The sequence below is a fragment of the Elephantulus edwardii genome, unplaced genomic scaffold, assembly GCF_000299155.1.
Source record: "Elephantulus edwardii isolate Elephantulus edwardi_28Jun2011 unplaced genomic scaffold, EleEdw1.0 scaffold00152, whole genome shotgun sequence".
Taxonomy (NCBI): Eukaryota; Metazoa; Chordata; class Mammalia; order Macroscelidea; family Macroscelididae; genus Elephantulus; species Elephantulus edwardii.
Genome location: NW_006399902.1, coordinates 6,034,024 through 6,057,298, shown reverse-complemented (window position 1 = coordinate 6,057,298; position 23,275 = coordinate 6,034,024). Strand labels below are relative to the sequence as shown.

The following is a 23,275-nucleotide window of genomic DNA, read 5'->3' as shown; positions in this document are numbered from 1 at the left end:
TGTTTTTGCAAATTTTTTTTTTGTTATTGTCCTCTGTCATTTCCACCCAAACTGTCCAGTTGACTTTTGGTAAAAAATCCAAATACACAAAAAAATCTAAGGCTTAGAAATAACTGTTACTAAAAAAAAATCTGAGGCTTAGAAATAACTGTTACTAAGTATATAATTCTCAATACTATTCTGAAAACTAAAGCAGTTTCACAGCAAAATAAATGAGTACATCTGAAAACCAATTTCCTTTGTAAACTTTCACTAAAATCATACCAAAACAAACCTGGAAACTTTTTTAATCTTTAAAGAGTTAACCATTAACTTCTTTAGATATTCTTTTGGAGGTTCTTATCAGGAAAAGCTATTACTCCAATATACACACTGCTTTTAGCAAAACTACAATGTCCATTATATAATTTCATTTTTATCTCTGGAATGGCACTTCTTCTTGGAAGCCTTCCAGATGCTCAATAAGTTAATTTTTCTTTCTTTTTACACATAAAAATCAAGAGAGGGAAGATGTCCTGCCTAAATTCGTATCCTCTAAAACTTGGTCCAGGGAACTTGCTGCTGGCTTAGTGGTAAGGAATTGCACTGCCAAACCAAAGGCAATCAGTTCAAATCCAACAGTTACTCTGTAGGAGAAAGACTGGCAATCTCATCCTTTGTGATTTACAATCTCTGAAAACTCACCGGAGAATAAGTTAATGGCTGAGTTCTGATGTGATGGCACAGTAACATAATTAATCATCACCTGGTACAGCTCTGATTGTGTAGCCCAGAGGGAGTTGCACTGAACCCAAAGATTACACATCTAAAGTAATTCGAATCCAGGAGCTGGCTGGCTCTTGGGACAAAGATAGTCAATCTCCTCTTCAAAAGCCAGTTCCAAATGGCAGCAATGTGTCCTTATGTGGCACAGAGAGCTCTGGTGGAGTCGTGTAGCTAACTGAAAGGCATCTTTCTGGTGGATAGAACCCAACAGTGGCTCCAAGAGAAAAAAATACGCACCATCTCCTCTATCATTCATACCGTCTGAAAATTCGCTGGAGGGTTAGCTTGGAATTGGTTTCCAAGATGGCAAGAAATGAGATTATCTGGCACATACTAGAGTCTCAATATATGTAAACCAAATTAAATAAACTTAAGCAGAGGCAAAGATCTTAGTGGTATCAAAAACTGTTTGTTCTTGACTATTCAACTCAAGTTGGTGAGTGGAGCCTGTCCAGCACTGAAGGGAGGCCAGAAGATATGCTTCTGTAAAGATTACTATGAGGAAAACAAAGAAACAACAGTACTCTGTAACACAAGGGGTCAAGATTGGTCAGAATCCGTTCCATCCCACTCTCCCTATCTCCCAGTAACTATCTCCTCCCCAGTAACTGCTTCTTACCACATGGAACTACTACATTTCCATCCATCTTTATGACTAAACTATGAGCTCCTTCCTTTAAGGCAGGTACCACTTCTTTCGTATTAACCAACTAATAACAACTATGAACCATTTTGAAAGCTGACAAGTTTTGCCTAACAGTTGTAATATGGCGGCTTCTCAGTATTTTATCAGAGAAAAGACACACTAATGTATTTGTCACATGGATCAGTAGTTATTTTAAAATATGGTTTAGGAAAAAAAATGTCACCAGTAGGTTTTGATCCTGTGCCTTCTCCTGGAGACTCAAGAGAGGAAAAGCAGAGTGAATTAGTGCATGTGTGGAAAAAAAAATGACATGGAAAACACACAATAAGAGACTAAGTAAATGAAGAGATTCGCATCACCTGGTTACGTCTGGAAGCCACTGTGCAGTTAGGCTGGGCCACTCCAGAGCGTGGGTCATCACCAAATCATAAAGAAACGGGGTGTTCTTTTTCCATATTTTGTATTCCTCGTTAATCACACGTTCTTCCACGGCGTCATCAAAGGCTGCTAAAAATGTGTTTTATTTGAAAAAAGAAAACGAAGTTAGCAAAGAAATGGACACCGAATACATGGTACTCTCGGCACGCTCCCGGATTCCGGTTCTGAAATGGAGGGACGTTTCTCCAAAGCCTTCCTAGGTGGAGGCACCGACTTGGCTCTCCACCTCCGCGGGGCCGGAACTGCCCGCGGGTCATGGCCGGCAGACACTCCGTTACCCGCTGGGGGCGCAGGGCTCGCGGGCGGCCGAACACCCACCCCCGGGGACAGACAGCGGTGCAGGGAGGCCCGGGAAGGGGCAGACAAGCGGTCAGGGAGCGCGGAGAGGCTGCTGGCGGGAAGAAGCAGCCTGCGGCCACAGGCACCCCTTCCGGCGGTCCTGGCGCGCTGGAGCCCGCCCCACGGGGAGATTTTCTCCTCATGCCTTCGACGCTGAGAACCGCACTCGGGAAAGTCGGGCCTGCCCTCACTGTTAGGCCGTGTCGAGGCCGCAGCACAGCCGAGGCTTCCCCTGGCCCCTCTGGGATGGCCCCATCACCCTCACCTTCCTTGTCGGCCATGGCGGACAGGCGGACAGGCGAGCCGGGAGAGAGCCCGGAATATAGCGTTGCGGGAGGGGCGGGGAGGCTGCGGGCGCTCCTTCCGCGCGCGCGGCCTCTATTGTTTCCTGCTGCCCCTGCGTGAGGCCCGAGTCGCGCACCCCCGTGCGAACACCGGCCAATCCGAGACAACTGGACGGCGAGGTGGGCGGGGGAGTCGTGCTGCTCGCAGCCTATCAGGACACATGGAGTTGCATTTCGCGGGGCCGAGGCGCGCGCTCTGCCCCTCCCCCACACGGCCTACGGCCAACTTCGTTTGCGCGCGCGCGCGCGCGCGAGCTAATGTAGTGCGCACGCCCAGAGTCACGTGAGGGAGGCTACAGTTTGCTCGCGCCTGGGGGTAGCCATTTTCTCAAAAGCTGTTAAACCATCCTTTCGTGGAAGTTAGTTAAGACATCTAGAATGCCTTTGAGTAAAATTAAATTCTCAGGGGTGATGGAGGGAACAACCCTCTATCAAACATGACTAAGATTTCACTCACCAGCTCCTTCAATTTTTTTTTTCTGGGAACTACTGAAGAAGCAAGTACAGAAAATGGGGCCTTAGCCCTTTAAAAAATGCACGCCACGCAGAAGAGTCTATGATGGAAATTCTTAGAAGTAAAATATGCTAATTCAGCAATTCGAGTCCTGGCCCTTTAAAGTTGTGTGCCTGGGAGCGTAGTCTAGAGCGGAAGTTGTAAATGAGGATCGAAGTCCGCCAAGAGAAGGGCGGAAGTAGAGTGGCCAATCCTGCAATCATGGCGCTAGAAGGAGAGGATGTGAGAGACTACAATTTGACAGAGAATCAGAAGGCGATCAAGGCAAAGTATCCTCCAGTCAATCGGAAGTACGAGTGTGAGTAGGAGGTTCTCTTCTCTGTAGATCTCGGACATTGGGTCATCCTCACTTTTTATCTATGGTTTCCGGCATCGCCAAGCGTCTTGCCTTGAAGGTGCTGCGGATTTCAACTCCTCCTTGAGTGTTGCGGAAAGAAGAAACCACCTGGTCTGAGTTAGGAAATCTGGGCCCTCACATTTATATTATTTATCCTCTTAGATTTCTTAAACATTTGGCTAATTTCATGTGTGAATTTTTATTGATGTTAAAAACAACCGTATTCGCAAGCATTTGGGCATAGTCGCCCTGCGTATCTACAATTATAGGATAATTAGATTGTAGTACAGAGAGAAGACTCGGAAAGCCAACTAGGGACTTCTGACTTAGAATTTTACACAGATCGTGATAATAGTGGAAAGAATTGATTTTGCCATTTATACAGTCACGTTGCCCTTGCATTTTTAAATGTCTTCGTCTGAGGATTAAATGAAATAATGTAATAAAAGTGTAGACTCGTAAGTTCTAGATAGACGTTAAACTGCCGTCCCTAAGGCTACTGTACGTGGGAAGTACAAATCTGGTTTTCTCTTTATTTCCCACTAACTATATAAAATCCATTTACCATAGTGTGCTAGTCTCCGTCCTTTTGGAACCTTGCAAATCTCCTTATGCATCTTTCTCACTTAAACAACTTTAATGATTTTTAATAGATGGGATGTATGCTTTGAAAAGGTACAAAAGGTGTGCAGTGAACAGTCTTTAAGCCCTGATCACCATCCACTTAATCGTCCTTTCTAGAACAAGCATCATTACCATTTTTTCCTACAAAGATTTTTTTAATTTTTAAATTTTCTTATTAATTTGAATGAAAGTTTACAGACTTAAGTGTTTCCAGTCATTCATTGTTGCACTTTTCTCCCTGACCACACCCTCCCCCTCAATTCACTCTTCTTGAAAAGTAAAAGAAAACCTCTTTCATTGTTAACCATTTTTTATGTATACGTGGAAAAATGAATTACCACTTTGTTTATCCAGTTTACAGTTGATGGGACGTTTAGTATGCTTCTACTCTTGCTGTTACGAGCAGTGCAGTAGTGAATATACTCAAACATCCATCATTTTGCACAGGTTCTAGTATATGTGTGGAGCAAATTTATGTAGAAATTACAAATAAATTACTTTGTTCAAGTATGTTTGCGGTTGTTTTTTTTTTTAATTTTATTTTAATTTTTTTGTGTGTGTACCGTCAAATCGGATCTCACTGGTACAAGGGGAGATTACCCCTTCTCCAGCAGAACATGTGGATTCGAACCGCATACCTCTGGGCTTGCAGTGCAGTATGTTTGCGTTTTTTAACTTTGACAGTTGCTAGCAAATTGCCTGCCATAGAGAGTGTATCAATTTATTCTTTCCACTAGGGATATAGATGGGTGCTGTTTATAATTGTTTTTTTTAGGTTGTCAATGATTTTATTTTGCTTTGATACACATTATCTGTGGCAGTAACAGTGAAAAAAATAAAAAGATGTGTTGTGTTGGGGGAAAAAAAATCTGCTATCAAGGACCTCTCCAAAGTACTAAATAACAATGTCAGTTTAAAGACTAAAGTATCCAAGCCAAGTTCTTTTTTTTTTTTTTTAATTTTAATGAAAGTTTAGAGACTGGATTTCCATTCATTCATTGTTGCATTTTCCTCCCTGCCCACCCCCCCAGTTCACTTTTATCTTTGAAAAGTAAAAAAGAAAATTCTTTCATTGTTATAAAATTCCCTGCCCCCCTTCACCCCCAGTCCACTATGCAGCTTTCATTCTGGACTCTTGTCATGACAATAATACGTAATCATATATTCCTCCTAAACCATTTTCTCCTTCATCTTTATCAATGCAATAATATGCATTATTTATCCCCTTTTAGAATCCCCCCAACACTAATGTGAGCAGTGGCACTATGAAGTATTTTTTTAAAAATTATTATTTTATTATTTTGTGTGTGTGTGTGTGTGCTTACCGTCAAATCGGATCTGACTGGTACAGGAGGAGATTGTCCCTCCTTTTCCCGGCAGAGGATCTGGTGGATTTGAACCGTGCGCCTCTGGGATTGCAGTGCAGTTTCTTGCCACTAGGCCACCAGAGCTCCCCTCACTATGAAGTATTTGACCTTTTGTGACAGATATTTTACTCAGCATAATGTCCTCCAGGGTCACTCATTTTGGTTTTTTTTTGGTGTTTTTCAAATTGGATCTTACCGGTACGGGAGGAGATTGTCCGTTTTGTACCATTTTATATTTCATGAGTTCCTTGTTTTTCAATGCAGCATAGTATACCAGAGCTTCTCTAGCCATTTGTTGATGGGCACTGGGTTGTTTCCAACTCTTTGCTATTGTAAACAAAGTCAGCCATAAACATGGGTGTGCATATATTTGCTTGGGTGGCAGTTCTAGTTTCTTTAGGTTATATTCCCAGTAGTGGAATTGCAGGGTCAAATGGTATTTCTACTTGTAACTTTTTGAGAAAGGGCCATACTGCCTTCCATAGTGGTTGCACCATTTTACACTCCCTCCTACAATGAATAAGGGTTCCTAGCAAACTCGCCAGCATTTGTAGTTTCCTGTTCTGTTAAATTTTGCTGTTCTTACGGGGTGACAAGAAATCTCATAGTTGTTTTTATTTTCTCTTTTTAATTGTTTTATTTTAATAGAGATTGGAACAAAAATTTATTAGAGAAGTTTTTTGTAAAAATAGTTTTTCTTTCTTTCGTTAAAATAGCAATTTTTAAAAAATTTTATTATTTTTTCTGTGTGTACCGTCAAATCGGATCTGACTAGTACAGGAGGAGATTGCCCTTCCTTCTCCAGCAGAGCATCTAGTGGATTTGAACCTTTGACTTCTGGGATTGCAGTGTAGCTTCTTGCCACTAGGTCACCAGAGCCCCTTCTAAAATAGCAATTTTTTAAAAAATTTAAAAAACTCTCCAGACCCTACTCACCTGATCAAGATGTAATTAATTATATTTGTGATCTTTGTTTTGCCAGTTGATTTAAAGGCCTTGCAAGGCAACGGTTCTTAGTGATTCAGTCCCACTGTCTTTTTTTTTTTTTCAGTCCCACTGTCTTGTTTCTGTATGTGCAGCATTTATAAATTTATATATAGAAATACCCACTGCCATAAGTATATATGTGTGTGAGTATCCTCCCATACAGCCTCCTTCCTCTATCCAGTGTACATATTTATGTATGAACTCACAAATTATTGTTATTACCTCTGTTATGGGAGATAGATATTTACTGTAGTGGTGCATTCTTATGTACTCTCACTATCTTCCTTTGCCTTGATCGTACTATCCTGACTTTCCCATGTTGTATATTGCCCTTCCTTACCCTTTTACCATTTATTGTTACTCTTCTTTGTCTATTCCATTTGTTAATTATCCTTCAATGACAGTTATATTTTTCTTACAATAAATGAGTTGAACATCTAGTATGTTTAGACTAGTTTGGTTTTTTTTTTTTGGAAAGTATGTATTCATATTTTTAATCAATTTTCTATTGTTTTTTCTGCATGAAAGTTTACAAAGCAAATTGGTTTTTCATTCTACCATTCATATATTTTGTTTTATATACATGAATTTGTTTTATATTACATTCATTATAATACTGCATACAATGATGCTTTCCCCACTTCTTCCTTGCAGTTAATCCTTCTATCTTAATATTTTTTTTAGTTTATTCTACCCTTCCCTGCCTTCTAGGCTCTATTCTTGGGCAAATTCTGCTTTTTGTGATTAGTTATTTTAAGGAGTATGTGCTTCTTTGGTGTTAATAGTCACCTTATAGGCTTATTCATTGTTTGGCTGCAAATCGAGCCCATGAGTGGAGGTGGGAAGTGGGAGGTGGGGGTTTTAGAGCAGTTTCAAAAGTTGACCAAGAAGCATGGTCCCAAGGGGACTAGTTCCTCATGGACCAGTGAACGTGACTTTTTTTTTTTAATATTCATAGCATTTTATTGCAGATCTGGGTGGACAGCCTTACCTGACTTTTTAAAAGCTTTTGTATTGTATTTATCTTTTTTATCATGCAGAAATTTATTCTTACGTTGTTTTTGTTGTTGTTTGCCATCGAATTGAGCACTACTCATAGCAACCCTATGAACAAAAGGCCTGAAGCCTTTCTATAACTATTGTGATTTATTAAAGTTCATCGAGTTTCCAGAAGCCTATTGTTTGGGAAGTGGATGCCACTCCTGTTTCCAAACCTGTCTTAAACTGGGAGCTCCACCAAACACTGTCCACCATGGGTAACTGTCATGGCATTTGACACCACAATGGCACTTGGTTCAGCATCATAGCAACCCATTCCAGTTGGGGTATAGAGTATTTTCCTCACCCCAAGAAGCTCCCTTTACTCAGCCCTTGCCTGCTTTGAAGCAAACACTTGGATCATATTCAGCACAGTTTCATTTTGTTCTTTTAGAGTTTCACAGAGTTCTGGTGGCCTACTGGCAAGAAGCTGCACTGCAATCCCAAAGGCACACATTTTGAGGCCACCAGTTGCTCTATGGGAAAAGGATGGGCAATCTCCCTTTGCAAATACTGCTTCTGCAAGCCCGCTGAAGGGTCAGCAATAGGTCAGTTCTGACTCTGCAGTACACAACAGAGTTTCACATAAATGAAATCATACAATATAGGCTATTTTATGTTTGGCTTCATCATAATGTTTTTTTAAATTCATCTATTTTATTGCATGCAGCAGTAGTTCTTGCTGCTTTATTGGTGTTTAGTATTCCTTTGTATGGTGTTTATTTTCTTATTGATGGACTTTGTGGTTTGTGGGTATTTTTGTTTTTTAGTTTTTAGGAATAAAGTTGCTGTGGATGTTCTTGTATAAGTGTTTCTGAGGACATTTAAATTTGTGATCTCTGCTGATTATTGGACTTCTGCTGTCTAATGTGTCTTCATTAAAATATTCTTAAGTAATTAGAGGTGAATTTGAACCTTTTTTGCCACAAGAAGACTGTGTATAGTGCAACATGCACTAAACTGGGAGCCAGGAAACATCAGTTCAAGCCCCAGTTCCCTCTGATCAGCTTTGTGGTTCTAAACAAGTCGTAGACTCCTATCTAGATTTCAGATTTCTTCTTTTAAGTGTAGGCATTGCACTGACCAGTCTCCAAGGCTTCCTTCTAGATTTAATAATCCATGACCCTCAGATGGAAGAATAGATGGAAGTTAAGATATGGTGAAGAATAAACTGGAAACGTTGAGTTAATAGATCCAATGAGAGTAGGATATAGTCGCACTTACTGCTTTTAAAAGCTCTTTTACTGTGTTTTTTTAAAAAAATTTATTAATTTTAATGAAAGTTTACAGACTTTAGATTTCCATTCATTCATTGTTGCATACTTTCTTCCCTGCCCATCCCTCCTCCCTAGTTCACTTTTCTCTTAAAAAAAAAATTCGACCCCAATCACTGAGCCACCGCCTCGAGCCCCCTCGCTTCCCGACGCTCCATCCCCCCTGCCCGCCTTCTCCTGCCACCGCCTTCCGCAGGCCGTTTCCACCAAGGAAAAGAAATCGTATCATATGTCCGCTATCCAGAACCTCCACTCTTTCGACCCCTTTGCTGATGCAAGTAACGGTGATGACCTGCTTCCTGCTGGGGCTGAGGATTATATCTATATAAGAATTCAACAGAGAAACGGCAGGAAGACCCTTACAACTGTCCAAGGGATCGCTGATGATTACGATAAAAAGAAACTAGTGTAGGCGTCTAAGAAGAAGTTTGCCTACAATGGTACTGTAATTGAGCATCCAGAATATGGAGAAGTAATTCAGCTACAGGGTGACCAACGCAAGAACATATGCCAGTTCCTTGTAGAGATTGGACTGGCTAAGGACGACCAGCTGAAGGTTCATGGGTTTTAAGTGCTTGTGGCTCACTGAAACTTAAGTGAGGATTCCCTTGCAATGAGTAGAAATTTCCCTTCTGTCCCTTGTCACAAGTTTAAAACTTCACAGCTTGTATAATGTAACCATTTGGGGTCCACTTTTAACTTGGACTAGTGTAACACTTTCATGCAATAAACTGAAAAGAGCCATGCAAAAAAAGAAATTCTTTCATGGTTATATAATTCCCCCCTATGATCCACTCCACTATGCAGCTTTCATTCTGGACTCTTATCATGATAATATTATCTTTTCAATAGTTCTCCCTCACCTTTTTAAATGCAGTATACATTATTTATCCACTCTTTTTTAAAGTTTTCCCCCAAAACTGATGTCAGTCTCACTTTATGTGGCATTATGCAGTATTTGTCCTTTTGTGACTGAAATATTTCAGTCAGCACAGCATCCTTCATGGTCACCCATTTTGGAGAATATTTCATGAGTTCCTTAATTTTCAGTGCAGCATAGTATTCCATTGTGTGACTATACCAGAGCTTCTCTATCCTTTCATTTGTTGATGGGCAGTTGGATGGTTTCTAGCTCTTTGCTGTTGTGAACAAAACAGCAGTAATCATGGGTATGCATAGATCTGCTTGGGTGGCAGTTCTGGTTTCTTTAGGGTATTTCCCAGTAGTGGAATTGTTGGGTCAAATGGTATTTCTATTTGTAACTTTCTGAGAAAGCACCATACTGCCTTCCATAGTCGTTGCTATTTTACTGTGTTTAAGGTGAAAGTTTATGCAGCAAATTGGTTCTCTCTTAACAATCTCTACATAAATCACTCAGCGATACTGATTATGTGTTTCTAACAAAGTGTTATCATTCTCATTCTATTCTGGTTGTACAGTTTCTAGTACTCTAGTTTCCCTGTCCTCCTTCCATCTCATTTTTGCTTTTGAGTAGTTTCTGACTATTTGGTTTTAAAGGAGCTTGTGGATGATGTTTGTTTGTTTGTTTGTTGATGATATTTGTTGATGTTGTTGCCACCACGTTATTATTTAACCAAAAGATGTACTCAAGATTTAAGGCTGTCTTGGGGAAATAGTTCCAGGGAATTTTCTAGGCACTAGTCTTGAAAGTTTGGAGTTCCTTACAAATTTGGGTTCTTTTCCACTTTTTTTTCTTCTTCCATTTTACCAGGATCCATTACTTTATGGTCCCGAATAGGCACCATCTGATTCCTCTAGGCTTTAGAATAGATGAAGGTTGTATACTGGTAGGCCTGAAGACTATTTTCCAAATCTATCTTTTTTTTTCTGCAATGCACTTGAATGAGTTACTTAATATGGGCCTTCTAGCCATAGATGTTAATTTGAAGACTAAGGTGAGCCTGATGCAGGCCATGGTCTTTTCAATCACTTGCTATATGCATCAGAGAGCTAGGAAATATTGGAGAAGAGTAGTGAATGTCTCATAGACTGCCAAAGAATAAATGGATAAGTCTCAGGAAAAGTGCTCATTGGAGGCAGAGCTGGCGAAGCTTCATCTTTCATGCTTTGGACAGGTAGCTAGGTGAGGTTATTCCTTGGAAAGGGACATCATGCTTGAAGGATGAAGAGTCAGTGAAGGAGAGAACGACCCCAAACGAGAAGGATTGATGTGACTTCAGCAGTGGGCTCTACTGTGTCAAAGATGATGAGGATGATACAGGATAAGGCAGGGTGCAAGTCAGCTGTTCATAGGGGTCACTATTAGGAACCTAACAACATCATCACCCATAGATTCTGTGACTCCTACACAATGGCCAGGTGAGATTATGTAAATAAGGTACTTGTGGTCCACCAAAGGGATTAGACTTGCCAATGACACACATCATGTGAGTGGAACTCTGCAATGGTTGAACCATGCAAAGAAAATATTTGGTACCTGAAAAAGGGGTTAGTTTTGACATCCTGCTAGACTTAAAGAGAACCAATTTCAGAACAGAAGGGCTACTATCAAGAAAGAACTGGGAGTGGAGCATGTCCATTTGACTTGGAAAACTTCACCCTGAGAAGCCTTAGATTCAGGAGTCAGAATTACAGTGTTGAATATGATGCAAGTAGAAGAAAATGTGACAGAGAATTAATTGGCAGCAACAGAACTAGGAGATCAGCAGGACAAAATGTGGTGGGATTCTTGGCCTGTAGAGTGAAAAAACTGCTTCAGAGAGAGGCTTACAAGGTGTTTAGTCATTTATAAGAAGTATGGTATAACCTTTAGTATGGACTATACCTCATCATAAAAAAAATCCTCACAACTGAACCAGTAAGCCACATCATGATAGAAAAAAGATTGAAGTTGTCAGGATTTAATTTTATTTGGATCCACAGTCAGCACCCATGGAAACAGCAGGCAGGAAATCAAAAGGTGCATTTCCCATTGGGGGGGAAAGATAATGTTCTATAGTGTTCCACAGCACCCTGTCAGACGGTTCCCGGAAGCTATCCTTCCAACACCACCTCAGGGGCTACCTCAGTGAAATTGACAGGATTTGAAAAGTCAGGTCCAAGCCACTCAGGTGTCCACGTGCAGCGCTGCAACTCTACTGTGTTGCACGTGGTGCTGGAGGCATTGTTATGAGAGAGCAGCAGCAGGCCACCTCTGTGGTGGCCATCGGACACCCTGCAGAAGTCCCCCACAGGTGAGCACTATCCAGCTCAAGAACCAGAAGAAACAGGCTCTGACCTAAGGTATCAACCGAGTACTCTGCATCTGGCCTTTTAGTTGCAAGGCCACAGAAGCCACTGGAAGCTTCAGATTAGTTTCCAAGAAAGGATAATCCAGAAAGATGCCAAACAGCATGGCCACTAGGAAAATCTGGTGAAACCAAGTCCCAAGAACCCCAACAAGGCAAAGAAGGAGAGAACTGTTTAAACGGGATATATGATTGGGTATTGACATGACAGGAGTCCAGAATGAAGGCTGCACAGTGGAGTGGACTTGGGGGGAGGGATTGCATAACAATGAAAGAGTTTGTCTTTTACTTTTCAAGGAGAAGAGTGAATTGGGGGGGGAGGGGAAGGCAGGGAGAAAAGTGCGACTATGGATGACTGGAAACCCTAAGTCTCTGTAAACTTTCATTAAAATAAAATAATAATAATAATAATAAAAAAAAAAGAACCCTTTCAACCTAGATGAGGTGAAAAAGCTGCCCAGGAATTTGGATGAAGTGAAGAACATTCCCACCAAACCAGGCACAGCCAAGAAGAAGGCCGCCAAGAAAGAGAGTGAGACCAAGAATGTACTCCCCAAACAAGAGAAAGCCATAAAGACTTCTCCAAGGGCTACTAGGCTCTTTGGGAAGTCATCAGTGAAAGAAAGCCTCAGCAGTCAGGGGCAAGAATGGTTCTACCAGCAAAGAAGACAGAATCTGTGAATTTTCTCAGAGAACTGGGAAGGAGCCAAAACCCAAGGAGCATCTCCACCTAATGGTAAGAGCAACAAACAGTAGGTTCACGAGCCTAATGCACATGTGACCAGGATCAGAGGTCTCCAGGGGCCTGAGAAGACCTGGGCTGCCTGTCAAAGCTTTATCATCTAAGGTATCCTCAGGAAGGAAAAATCCAGGAATTCGAGGCTAGGGTACAGAGGCTGAGACTCACCTGGCGTTTTTATTCCTCATCAAAACATCTCTGTAATTCATTGCAATTCATTGGCCAATAAAGTTTTGTGGGGTTTTTTGGTTTTGGTTGGTTTTTTTTTTGTTTGTTTGTTTCTTAACCAAGAAAAAAAAACCCAACCAACCTCAAATATACCAAGAAAAGATAAAGAAATTAAAAGAATATCCCATTGGACAAATCTGCTATCAGAGACCTTTTTTAAAAAAATATTTTTTATTATTTTTTGTGTGTATACTGTCAAATCAGATTTGACTGGTACAGGAGGAGATTGTGCCTCCTTCACTGGTAGATTCGAACCACGTACCTCTGGATTGCAGTGCAGCTTCTTGACAGTAGGCCACCAGAGCTTGCCTGTTAGAGACCTTTTTAAGGTACTAAAGAACAAGGATGCCATTTTAAAAACTAAAGTATGGGCGCCCCGGCCTGTGGACACCCAGGACTCCAAGATGGCCTCTGTCGTGCCACTGAAGGAGAGGAAGCTAATGGATGTAAAACTGGGGGAGCTGCCCAGCTGGATACTGATGCGGGACTTCACCCCGAGCAGCATCGCAGGAGCTTTCCAGTGAGGCCACTACCGGTACTTCAACAAGTATGTCAACGTGAAAAAGGGGAGCATTGCTGGGCTGTCCATGTTGCTGACAGCTTACGTGGTTCAGCTACTGCCGTTCTTACAAGGAGCTCAAACATGAACGGTACAGAAGTACCACTAAGAGGCGCCATCCGCATTCCTGGCTGGGTGCCTTTGCCCTGGCGCCCTTCCCTTCTTGAACAGCCCTGTCACCTAGATTGAGAACTCTGTCCAATAAAAGATGACACACTCAAAAAACAAAACAAAACCTAAAGTATGCCTGTTTCAAGCCATGGTATTTTCTTTTCCTTCATATACATGTAAAATCGGACTGTGAATAAGGAAGATCAAAGAAGAATTGATACCTTTGAATGGTGGTGTCAGGAAAGCATATTGAATATACCAAAAGAAGATGAAAGGAGTTCACAGTCATTGAACCAAAAAGAATTGGATGACACAGAAGAATTTCATGAAACAACATATAATCAAGAGGCAGTGGTGATGAAGGAGGAAGTTCAGGCTGCTCTGAAGGAATTGGAAAAAAACAAGGCCCCAGGAATTGATGGATACCAATTGACGTATTTCATCAAATAAATGCTGTGGCACTAAGAACATCATATCCAATGTTAGTTAGATCTTGGCTGAAAGCAGAGAGTACCAAAGGAATGTCTATCTGTGTTTCAGTGACTATGCAAAGGCATTTGACTGTGTGGGTCACAACAAAAACCTATATACAGAAAAGAACATTTGGGAGGCTGAACTTTCGGACCAATGTGACCTCAGGATTGGACTTGCATTGGACTGCGTTATACAGATGACACAACCCTGCTTGCTGAAACTGAAGAGGACATAAGTATTTCCTGCAGAAGGTCAAGGACTGTAGTCTTCAGTATGGATTGAAGCTCAACATCAAGAAGACAAAGATTCTCACCACTGGGACAGTTTATCTTCATGACGGAGAAGAGGTTGAGATTGTTTAAAATTTTAGCTTGCTTGGTTGCACTATCAATACTCTTGGCACCAGCAGTTAGGATACCAAAAGATGAATTGCATTGGGAAGGTTGGCTGTCAGGGACCCTGTTAGAGTACTGAATAGCAACGATGTCAGTTTGGAGACTAAAGTATGCCTGATTCAGGCTGTGGTCTTTGCAGTTACTTGCTATGCATCAGAGACCTGGACAACAGGGATGACAGAAGAAGGAGCGATGCCTTTGAGTTACGATCCTAGAGGAGGGTGTTGAACATACTGTGGACTGCCAGGAGAACAAACAGCTCTGACCTGCAGAGGGTAAAACCAGGATGCTCCTTGGAGGCAAGAATTTTGAGGCTCTGTCTCATATACTTTAGGCAAGTAAATAGGAGAAACCAGTCCTTAGATATCATGCTTGGAAGGGTGGAGGGACGGTGCAGGAGAGGAAGACCCAGGATATGTTTGTTGTTGTTGTTATGTGCCGTTGAGTCGCTTGCAACTCATAGCGACCCTATGTACAACAGCTCTAAACTCTGCTCTGTCCTGTGCCAATCTCACTGTCTCCGACACACCCATCCCAATTACCCCAGTCACTGAATCAATCCACCTCCTAGAGGGCCTTCCCCTCCTGTCTGCCCTCCACCCTCCCAAGCATGATGTCCCTCTCCAAGGACCGGTCTCTTCTTACAACATGACCAAAGTATGTCAGACAAAGCCTCAGAATCCTTGCCTCCAAGGAGCAGCCCAGTTTAACCCTCTTCAGGATGAATCTGTTTGTTTTCTTGGCAATCCATGGTACCATCAGTACTCTTCTCCAACACCAAAGCTCAAAGGCATCAATTCTCCTTCTATCCTCCCTAGTCATTGTCCAACTCTGATGTATAACAAGTGATTGCAAAGACCATGGCCTGTTTTAGACGCACCTTTGTCTCCAGAGAGACACCATTGCTCTTTAGTACTTTAGAGAGGTCCCTAACAGCAGACTTTCCCATCGCAATACGTCTTTTAATTTCCTGGCTGCTGGTGCAAGAGTGTTGATTGTGGAGCCAGGTAGAGTAAAGCTGTGAACAATCTCAATCTCTTCACCATCCATCCTGATGCTGCCAGTCGGCCCAGTGGTGAGAATCTTTGTCTTCTTGACACTGAGCCTCAATCCATATTGAAGGCTGCAGTCCTTAACCCTCTGCAGCAAGCATGATATAGACTGAAGCAAGGATGATATAGATTGATTTATTTACTAACTGGAGCAATGGGATTAGGTCTGTCAGAGACTACTAAGAGATTGTCTCAGGATAGGGCAGGGCTCAGAGCAAATGCACTTTATGGCACATAACAATAGCAACCACTAAAGGAACAAACAAATCTCTGTTGGAAGAAGTGCAGCCAGAGTGCTCCTTAGAGGCAAGGATGGTGTGACTTGGTCTCACATACTTGTGAGGAGGTTCCAGTCCCTGGAAAAGACCATCATGCTTGTAAAGGTGGAGACTCAGAAGGTGAGGAAGACTCTCAGTGAGATGGATGGGCACAGTTACTACAACAGTGGGCCGAACATGGCCGAGATTGGAAGGATGCCACAGGATATTGAACATAGGGTTCTCATGATTCAAATGGCACCTCACAACAAGAAGTATCTATAATTGTGTCTTGTATGTAGTTTATTACATTTATGAGTATTTATTACAAGTATGTGGCTGGTATCCACTTTGGGAAGATGTGTGGAGCAGTTGGATTCGAAAAAGGTGTGTTTTCTTGTTTTGGTTGAGGCTTGGGCGTGGATTGATTGTTTTGTTTCATTCACAATTGGATGTAAGCTGATTTGATTTGGCCTTATATTGGAAAAAGGCAGCTGGTTTTAATTGTTCTACGTGGTATAGCTCTCATCTGTCACTTTGCTTTTCAGAGGTAACTCATACTTGCTGTGATGCTGAACACTGTGACACTGATGTGTCAAATGTGGTAATGGTTATCCCTGGCAGCCAACGTTTGGTGGAGCTTGGAAGCAGGAGTGGCATCTACTTCTGAAATAGCTTGCTTCCAGAAACTATGAACTTAGAGAAACAATGATATTTAAACATGGTTCAGGGCGTTCATTCGTAGGGTCACTAAGGGTCGTCTATGACTCAGTTGCACTTAACAACAACAACATTACAAGTATGTGCACATGTCCTTGTATCCCTATGTATTCGTACGTATGTACATATGTGCCTATATATATATATGCTTTTGTGTAGCTAAAGTTCTTGTGTGAATACTAAAAGCTTCCTGGGAAAGCTCAAAATATATGTTGTGAAGTTTATGTTCTAAAATGTTTTTTTCTTTTTTTAAAATTTTTATTTATTTATTCTTTTTATGTGTGTACCGTCAAATTGGATCTGACTGATACAGGAGGCAATTGTTCCTCCTTCTTCAGCAGAGCATCTGGTGGATTTGAACCGCGCACCTCTGGGATTGCAGTGCAGTTTCTTGCCACTAGGCCACCAGAGCTCGCCATAAAATGTTTTTTTCTTGAATTGTTGTCAGGTGCCATCAAGTCAAATATGACTCAGCGATTCAAAGAACAACAGATAAAAATCTTGCCTTATCCTGCAGGATCCTCACAATCTCTGCCATGCTCAAGTTCATTGTTGCAGTCTCTGTATCAGTCCTTCTTGACGGTCTCTCTTTTGCTGGTCTTCTACTTTTCCCAGTAGGATGTCCTTTTCTAAGGCCTGGTGCCTCCTAATAACATGTCCAAAGAATGTGAGATATTGTCTCACCGTCTTTGCCTCTAATGAGCACCCTTGTTGCACTTCCTCCAACGTAGATTTACTCTTTTGGCAGTCCATGGAATATCCAGTACTCTTCACCACCACTACCACCATTCACAGGCCTCAGTAGTTGTTCAGCCTTCCTCATTCATTATCCAACTTTCCCATGCAATCAAGATAAAAAAATAGATAAAAGAAAACATTTGCCTTTTAGTATGTTTTACATGTATAATTTAGTGATAGTAATTATGTACACCTTGTTGGAGTTGCCGTGATTTGTTTAAAAGTCAAGGTTAGTATCTCATTAGTGTTTTTCTCTCTTTCAGATTTGGATCATACAGCTGATGTCCAGTAAGTATAGCTGGGATTTGTTCCTTTGAAAGGCTGAGTGCTTTTATCTCAATGTCAATAGTGTTTTTCTCTTCCTACAACAACAATCTTGTTTCTTTCAGAATATGAAAATGATAGTTTAAAAGCACCCAATTTCAATACCATTGAGTTGATTGAGGCCTGTGGTTTCTGTTAGCATTGTGATTTTAGTTCTATATTGCCACCAAGTTTTCGATCTTCCAGTTGATTACAGAAACATAAATCTGTTCTTCTAGGTTGCACGCATGGGGCGATACTCTGGAGGAAGCATTTGAGCAGTGTGCAATGGCCATGTTTGGTTACATGACAGACACTGGGACTGTTGAGCCCCTCCAGACAGTAGAAGTTGAAACTCAAGGTAACAGGTTTATTTACAGGGAAGAAGAAAATGTTATAAAAATGCACAGTGTTTTAAATAATTGGAGTACCACTTCAGATTCTTTATAATAAAATTGATTATGAGGCTTCTCTTCCTCTTTTAACTAGCCTAAGAAATCCACTGCACTTTTTTTTTTTTTAAATTTTATTTTTTTTCCACTGCACTTTTATATTAAACAAATTATTAAGAGACCAGAGTTATGTATGACAATAGTTTGGAACTAGAGGTGCATTGCAAAGTTAACTGGGGGAGAGGGAAGGAAGAGGGAGGGAAGAAAGTATGCAACAGTGAATGAATAAAAAGAAGAGAGACCAGAGTTATTACCACATTTACTGTTTGCTTCTTTTTGATCCTGTGTAGGAGATGACTTACAGTCTCTTCTGTTTCACTTTTTGGATGAGTGGCTTTATAAATTCAGTGCTGAAGAGTACTTCATACCCCGGGTAAGCAATGATTTTTTTTTCCCCTTGGGGAATTGACTCTTCAGGTTTTAAAATAGATTAGGTAGTTTAAAATAAAACACAGGGTACAAGACCAATCCATAAGAGTTCTATAAGATGATATTGACTTGCATAAATTATACTGTTAGGTACATTGTGTTTAACTTGAGTTTGCCTTATTTATATGCTTCCTAATGTTTCCAAGTCTTTTTATATTGCCATATTTTTCTCCTGTGGAGAAAACTGCTCATCTTTTGATCTAAGCACCAAAAATACTGTGATGCTAAGCTCCTCACCTTTAGGGACAGTTCTCCAGTTTTCTGTCTTATCCATGCTTTTCATGTCTCACTAGTTTGAGCTATATTTGTGTCCACCCATATTTTCATTTTGTTATGTCAACTGTTCATGATTTAGCAGCTTTCCCAAATTGATCTAAATTAAATAATTACTATTGATAGTTTATTGTTGGGGGGGGAGAAATACAACCAGATGAAAGTTACTTAATGTTACAGGAAGACACTGTTCTCCACCAACATTGTTATGTAATGCAGACGGCCCTCCCTGCTCCTGTAATTTTCTCTTCTCCCTTACTGAGCTCCGTTGACCTTAGCGAGTTGTGCTGCTACCCCAAGGCTGCGCTTCTCTGGCACACACCATGAATCTAGCCACACTGCGGAAGGAAGATGGGCTATCACATCTGTGCAAGTTTCAATCTCATAAATTCACTGGAGAGTCAGATATGAGTCAAAACCAACTCCAAAGCAATGAGTACATGACTTCAAAATACTGTTGGATTGATAAAGAAAACACTACAAAGCGAACTCCATTACTAGTTGCATAACATATGCTCTGCCAGCTGCCTTGCATGGCTTCCTGTGTTCAAGTGGCCTATGCTAAATGTGAATATAAACTGGAAATGATTGAAACAATATATTGATCTCCTCTACCATATATCTTCAGAGAAATCTTTTAACTTGTGTGTCTACATTATACATTTTTCAAGAATATTTCACTTAAGTATGTAAAACAAACCTTATTTTCTTGAAATATATTTAGTCATGCTGTTTTTATGTTAACATTTTTCCTTTGTTTAAGAACAACAGCAGTTCGAATCCACCAGATGCTCTGCTGGAGAAGGAGGAACAATCTCCTCCTGTACCAGTCAGATCTGATTTGACGGTACACACAAAAAAATAATAAAATTATAAAAAAAAATTAAAAAAAAAGAACAACAGCATACTTAATAAAAAAAAACAATAGTATACTATCATTTTCTAGGAAAGATGATACTCTCAACTTAATAAATGACATGTTATAAAACTATTTGTAAAATGGTATTTCTCTCCCTCTTTAGGAAGTGAAAGTACTTAGTATTGATCAAAGAAACTTCAAATTACGATCAATTGGGTAAGTTCTCAAACCCTTTAACAGTTAAGTCATGAAAGCTATTACCTATCATCTTTGTTGGACCTAGGGCACAGGGAGACAATTACAAACCACTTATGTTCTGATAGGGTTATGCAGGTAAAGCCTTGTGTAACACATTGAAATAAAAAGGATCCCTGGTGGCACAGTGCATTAGGTTTTGGGCTACTACCTGATGATTAGAGGTTCGAAGCCACTACCCACTCTGGGATAAAAATGGGAAATCTCCTTCCATAAAGATTTACAGCCTTGGAAGCCCAGTGAAGGTCAGAACCAGCTTGATGGCAATAGGTTGGGTCCTCATCTTGTCAGAACAGAGTCTGGTTCTTATTCTTGATTGATTGTTTTTTTTAGCAAGGAAATACAGTTGCTAAATGGCACAAATATTTGCTCAGGCTCCTTTTGCCTAGATGAGTGGAGGGAAAACACTAATAGATCATTTCTTAGTGATCTTTATTTCTACACTCGTGTGTGGGTCAGTCAAATCTTATTCTGACACCAGCAGTGAGGAGGTAGACACATTTTCTCTTTTCATTTCTATACATTTCTGGTCAGCTGCACATGCAGCACTTCTTTGATTCTGACTGTCGTGAGCTAGGTCAGACTTCACAAGCTAAAAAGACATGGTCTTTTGGACTACCAAGAGTTTCTAAGACCTCAGACACCAGCAACAGTCTTGGAGGAGACCTCCTGATGCCCTCACTCTTACATACTGACTGCAAGTTCAGGTTTCCCCGTAGTCCTGTTGGAATGAGAGCTCTAGAGCTGGTAATCCTCAGCTTTTGCCCTGCTTGGTCCCACTATTTGCTAGGGTTGGATGTTTCACTGGGAACAACTTACAGGGCACACGATACTTCACTAACTTTTCCTTCCAGAGTTTGCAAAACACTTGATTAGATCACTTTGATTGGACCTGGTGTTTCCCAGGTTTCTTCTGCCACTTAGTTACATCTTTTAAGTTATTTCTGTATATAGTTTACCTTTTCCATATTAAATTGAATTTTACTAGGGTTGTGTGTGTGTGTGTGTGTGTGTGTGAGAGAGAGAGAGAGAGAGAGATCTTTTATCATTTCTAATAATTTTTATGGATTAGGAAACAGGTTTGTCTAGGGGCACTAAGTTCTTGAAAGGAGTTTAAAAACTTTGCTTTCTCTACTGTACCGTGTTATAAAGTTCAGCCATAATGTCAAGGAGAAAGAATAAGCTTATTCCAAAGTTTAGGGAAGTATCTTTCCAGAGGCTTCTCTGTGTGGACTACAGACATTTTTTACAAAGATAAAATGTAAACCAAGTTCATGTTATTACAGAATCTAGCAGCTGGTATTTGTGATGCTCAGACATGTGGGAGATTCTAGTTAAAGCTAGGAAAGGCTATTCTTTGGAGAAGGATTTCATGCTGAAAGGTGGAGGGTGAGCAAAAGAGAGGAGGATCCTCAGCCAAACAGATTGACACAGTGACTGCAACAAAGGGCTCAAATAGGTCAGAGGTTTTAAGGGTGGCACAGGATAGGACAGGGTTCAGATCTGTTGTTCATAGGGTCGCTGTGGGTCTTACTCAACTCATTGGTACCTAACAACAAAAATTAACTAGCTGAAAGGTCACTGGCTCAAACCTATGCAGAGGCATCTCTGAAGAAAAGTCTGGTGACCTGCATCTGAAAGGTCACAAAGCCTTGAAAATGTCATGGTCCCAAAAGACTTGAAAGCAGAGACTCAAAGTCTTAGACACAGGTGTTTATTGCTGTGCAATTAACAATAGCCAAAAAGTAGAAGCAGTCCAATGCCTATCAACCGATGAATAGGAAAACAATATGTGGTACACTTGGAACATTGGAATACAGTGTAGCCAATAAGAGAAATGAGGGGTTGTTTTGTTTTGTTTTTTCCATGAAAGATGTCTGTGTTCTAGCCATTGTGATTGGCACTTCTTTTTTTTTTGTTTTGTTTAAATTTATTATTCATTTCAGTAAAAATTTACAGAGACTTTGCATTTCCATTCATGCATTTTTCTCCCTTCCCAACCCTCCCCCCTAGTACACTACCCTCTTGGAAAAGTAAAAGAAAAATTCTTTCAGTGTTTTACAAACTCTCCTCCAGGTCTACTCCACCATGTAGCTGTCGCTCTAGACTCCTGTCATGACAAAAATACCTAATCACATATCCCTTTTAAATAGTTTTCTCCCTCATCTTTCTCAGTCTCTCCCCGTCCCCAAGGTCAGTCCTGATTTACAACAATGGCACCATTCAGTATTTGTCCTTTTGTGACTGAGATACTTTGCTCAGCATAATGTCCTCCAGAGTGAATAATACTGCATGAGTTCTTGTTTTTCAGTGCAGCATAGTATTCCATTGTGTGACTATACCACAGCTTCTCTATCCATTTGTTGATGGGCACTTAGGTTGTTTCCAACTCCTTGCTCTTGTGAACAAAGCCTCAATAAACATGGGTGTGCAAGAAATGAGATTTTGGTAAGATAATATGATAGGATGTAACTTGAAGGCATGCTGAGTGAAAGTCAGTTATAAAGGGACAAATATTATATCACTACAGTTTTATAAAAATACAGAGAAAGGTAAATGAATAGAGAACAAAGTGGTGACCAGGGGCAGAAGGCAAGGAAGGAGTATTGTTTATGGTTTAAGGAATACTGAGTTGCAGTGTATCGTGACTGAAAAATCATTGATTGAGGGTAGGGTTGCATAGCTGAAAATTTTAAATGCTGTCAATAGGTTGTACATCTGTAAAATGTTAAGTTGGCAAGCGTTGTGATAGACATTTATAACAAGGACAGGGTAAAAAAAATAACTGCTGAGGTAGCACTTGGACAAATACTTAAAAGATTTGATTCCTTAGTTTGGAGGTTTAGTGTCATGGTTTCATGGAACATCCTAGTTAATTGGCCCACTGTGTTTAATGTTTCTGCTCTAATTCACTGTGTGGTTCCTAAAGTCTTACACACTTGCACGCAGTCACCCAGGACACAGAAGTTGCTTTATGTTTGCCTGGAGCAATACAGGAGAGAGAAGGAAATTAAATGTATGGCTAATTGCTTCCATGAACAACTTCCTGCTTTGCTCCTAGACCAGAATAACTAGTGATATCTGGCTATTATTTATTATTACTGTTTTGATCAAAGATGCTAAAGAAGAATATTTAATCAACAGGGGGAAATGCAGGACAGAATTTCAGTTTCTCAGCTATGCTGAGTGAACCCTGAAACTATTGCCATGAGATGATCTTTATGCTTTGGACCAAAAATACCCCCTAAAGTAGTCTTCTTTTATTTTTAAAATATAATTTTTTTATTATAAACTGGTTTACTTAAAAGCTTGCATACATTCTTTTTCACTCAGGATCTTTCCCATTTCCTTTAACCACCCGTCGCTCCACCCATCAAATTGTGCAGCCCTGTGATTAACCAGACCACTCCTTTGCCCATCCTCACCCCTCTGCTCCCACCTTACTCCCTTGGATCCTTGTACACGTTCTACAACAATTGTCTTTTACTG

General features: G+C 40.7%; 2 protein-coding genes across 2 annotated transcripts in view; one reads left to right on the top strand and one right to left on the bottom strand.

The window, feature by feature from the left end:
- The window catches only part of RBBP4 (retinoblastoma binding protein 4), a 14,397-nt gene extending 11,830 nt beyond the window's left edge, over window positions 1-2,567 (bottom strand). Inside the window, exons 1-2 of the mRNA XM_006894999.1 lie at window positions 2,454-2,567; window positions 1,771-1,918 (exon numbers count right to left, since the gene is read on the bottom strand). Coding sequence (XP_006895061.1) covers window positions 1,771-1,918; window positions 2,454-2,469 — 164 coding nt within the window. The 5' untranslated portion in view covers window positions 2,470-2,567. The remainder of the gene's footprint in view (window positions 1-1,770; window positions 1,919-2,453) is intronic.
- Window positions 2,568-13,313: 10,746 nt separating this feature from the next.
- Window positions 13,314-23,275, top strand: part of ZBTB8OS (zinc finger and BTB domain containing 8 opposite strand) — a 17,940-nt gene continuing 7,978 nt past the window's right edge. Inside the window, 6 exon segments of the mRNA XM_006903720.1 lie at window positions 13,314-13,516; window positions 13,518-13,567; window positions 17,479-17,503; window positions 17,758-17,879; window positions 18,261-18,343; window positions 19,695-19,747. Of these exon segments, the coding sequence (XP_006903782.1) occupies window positions 13,314-13,516; window positions 13,518-13,567; window positions 17,479-17,503; window positions 17,758-17,879; window positions 18,261-18,343; window positions 19,695-19,747 (536 nt within the window).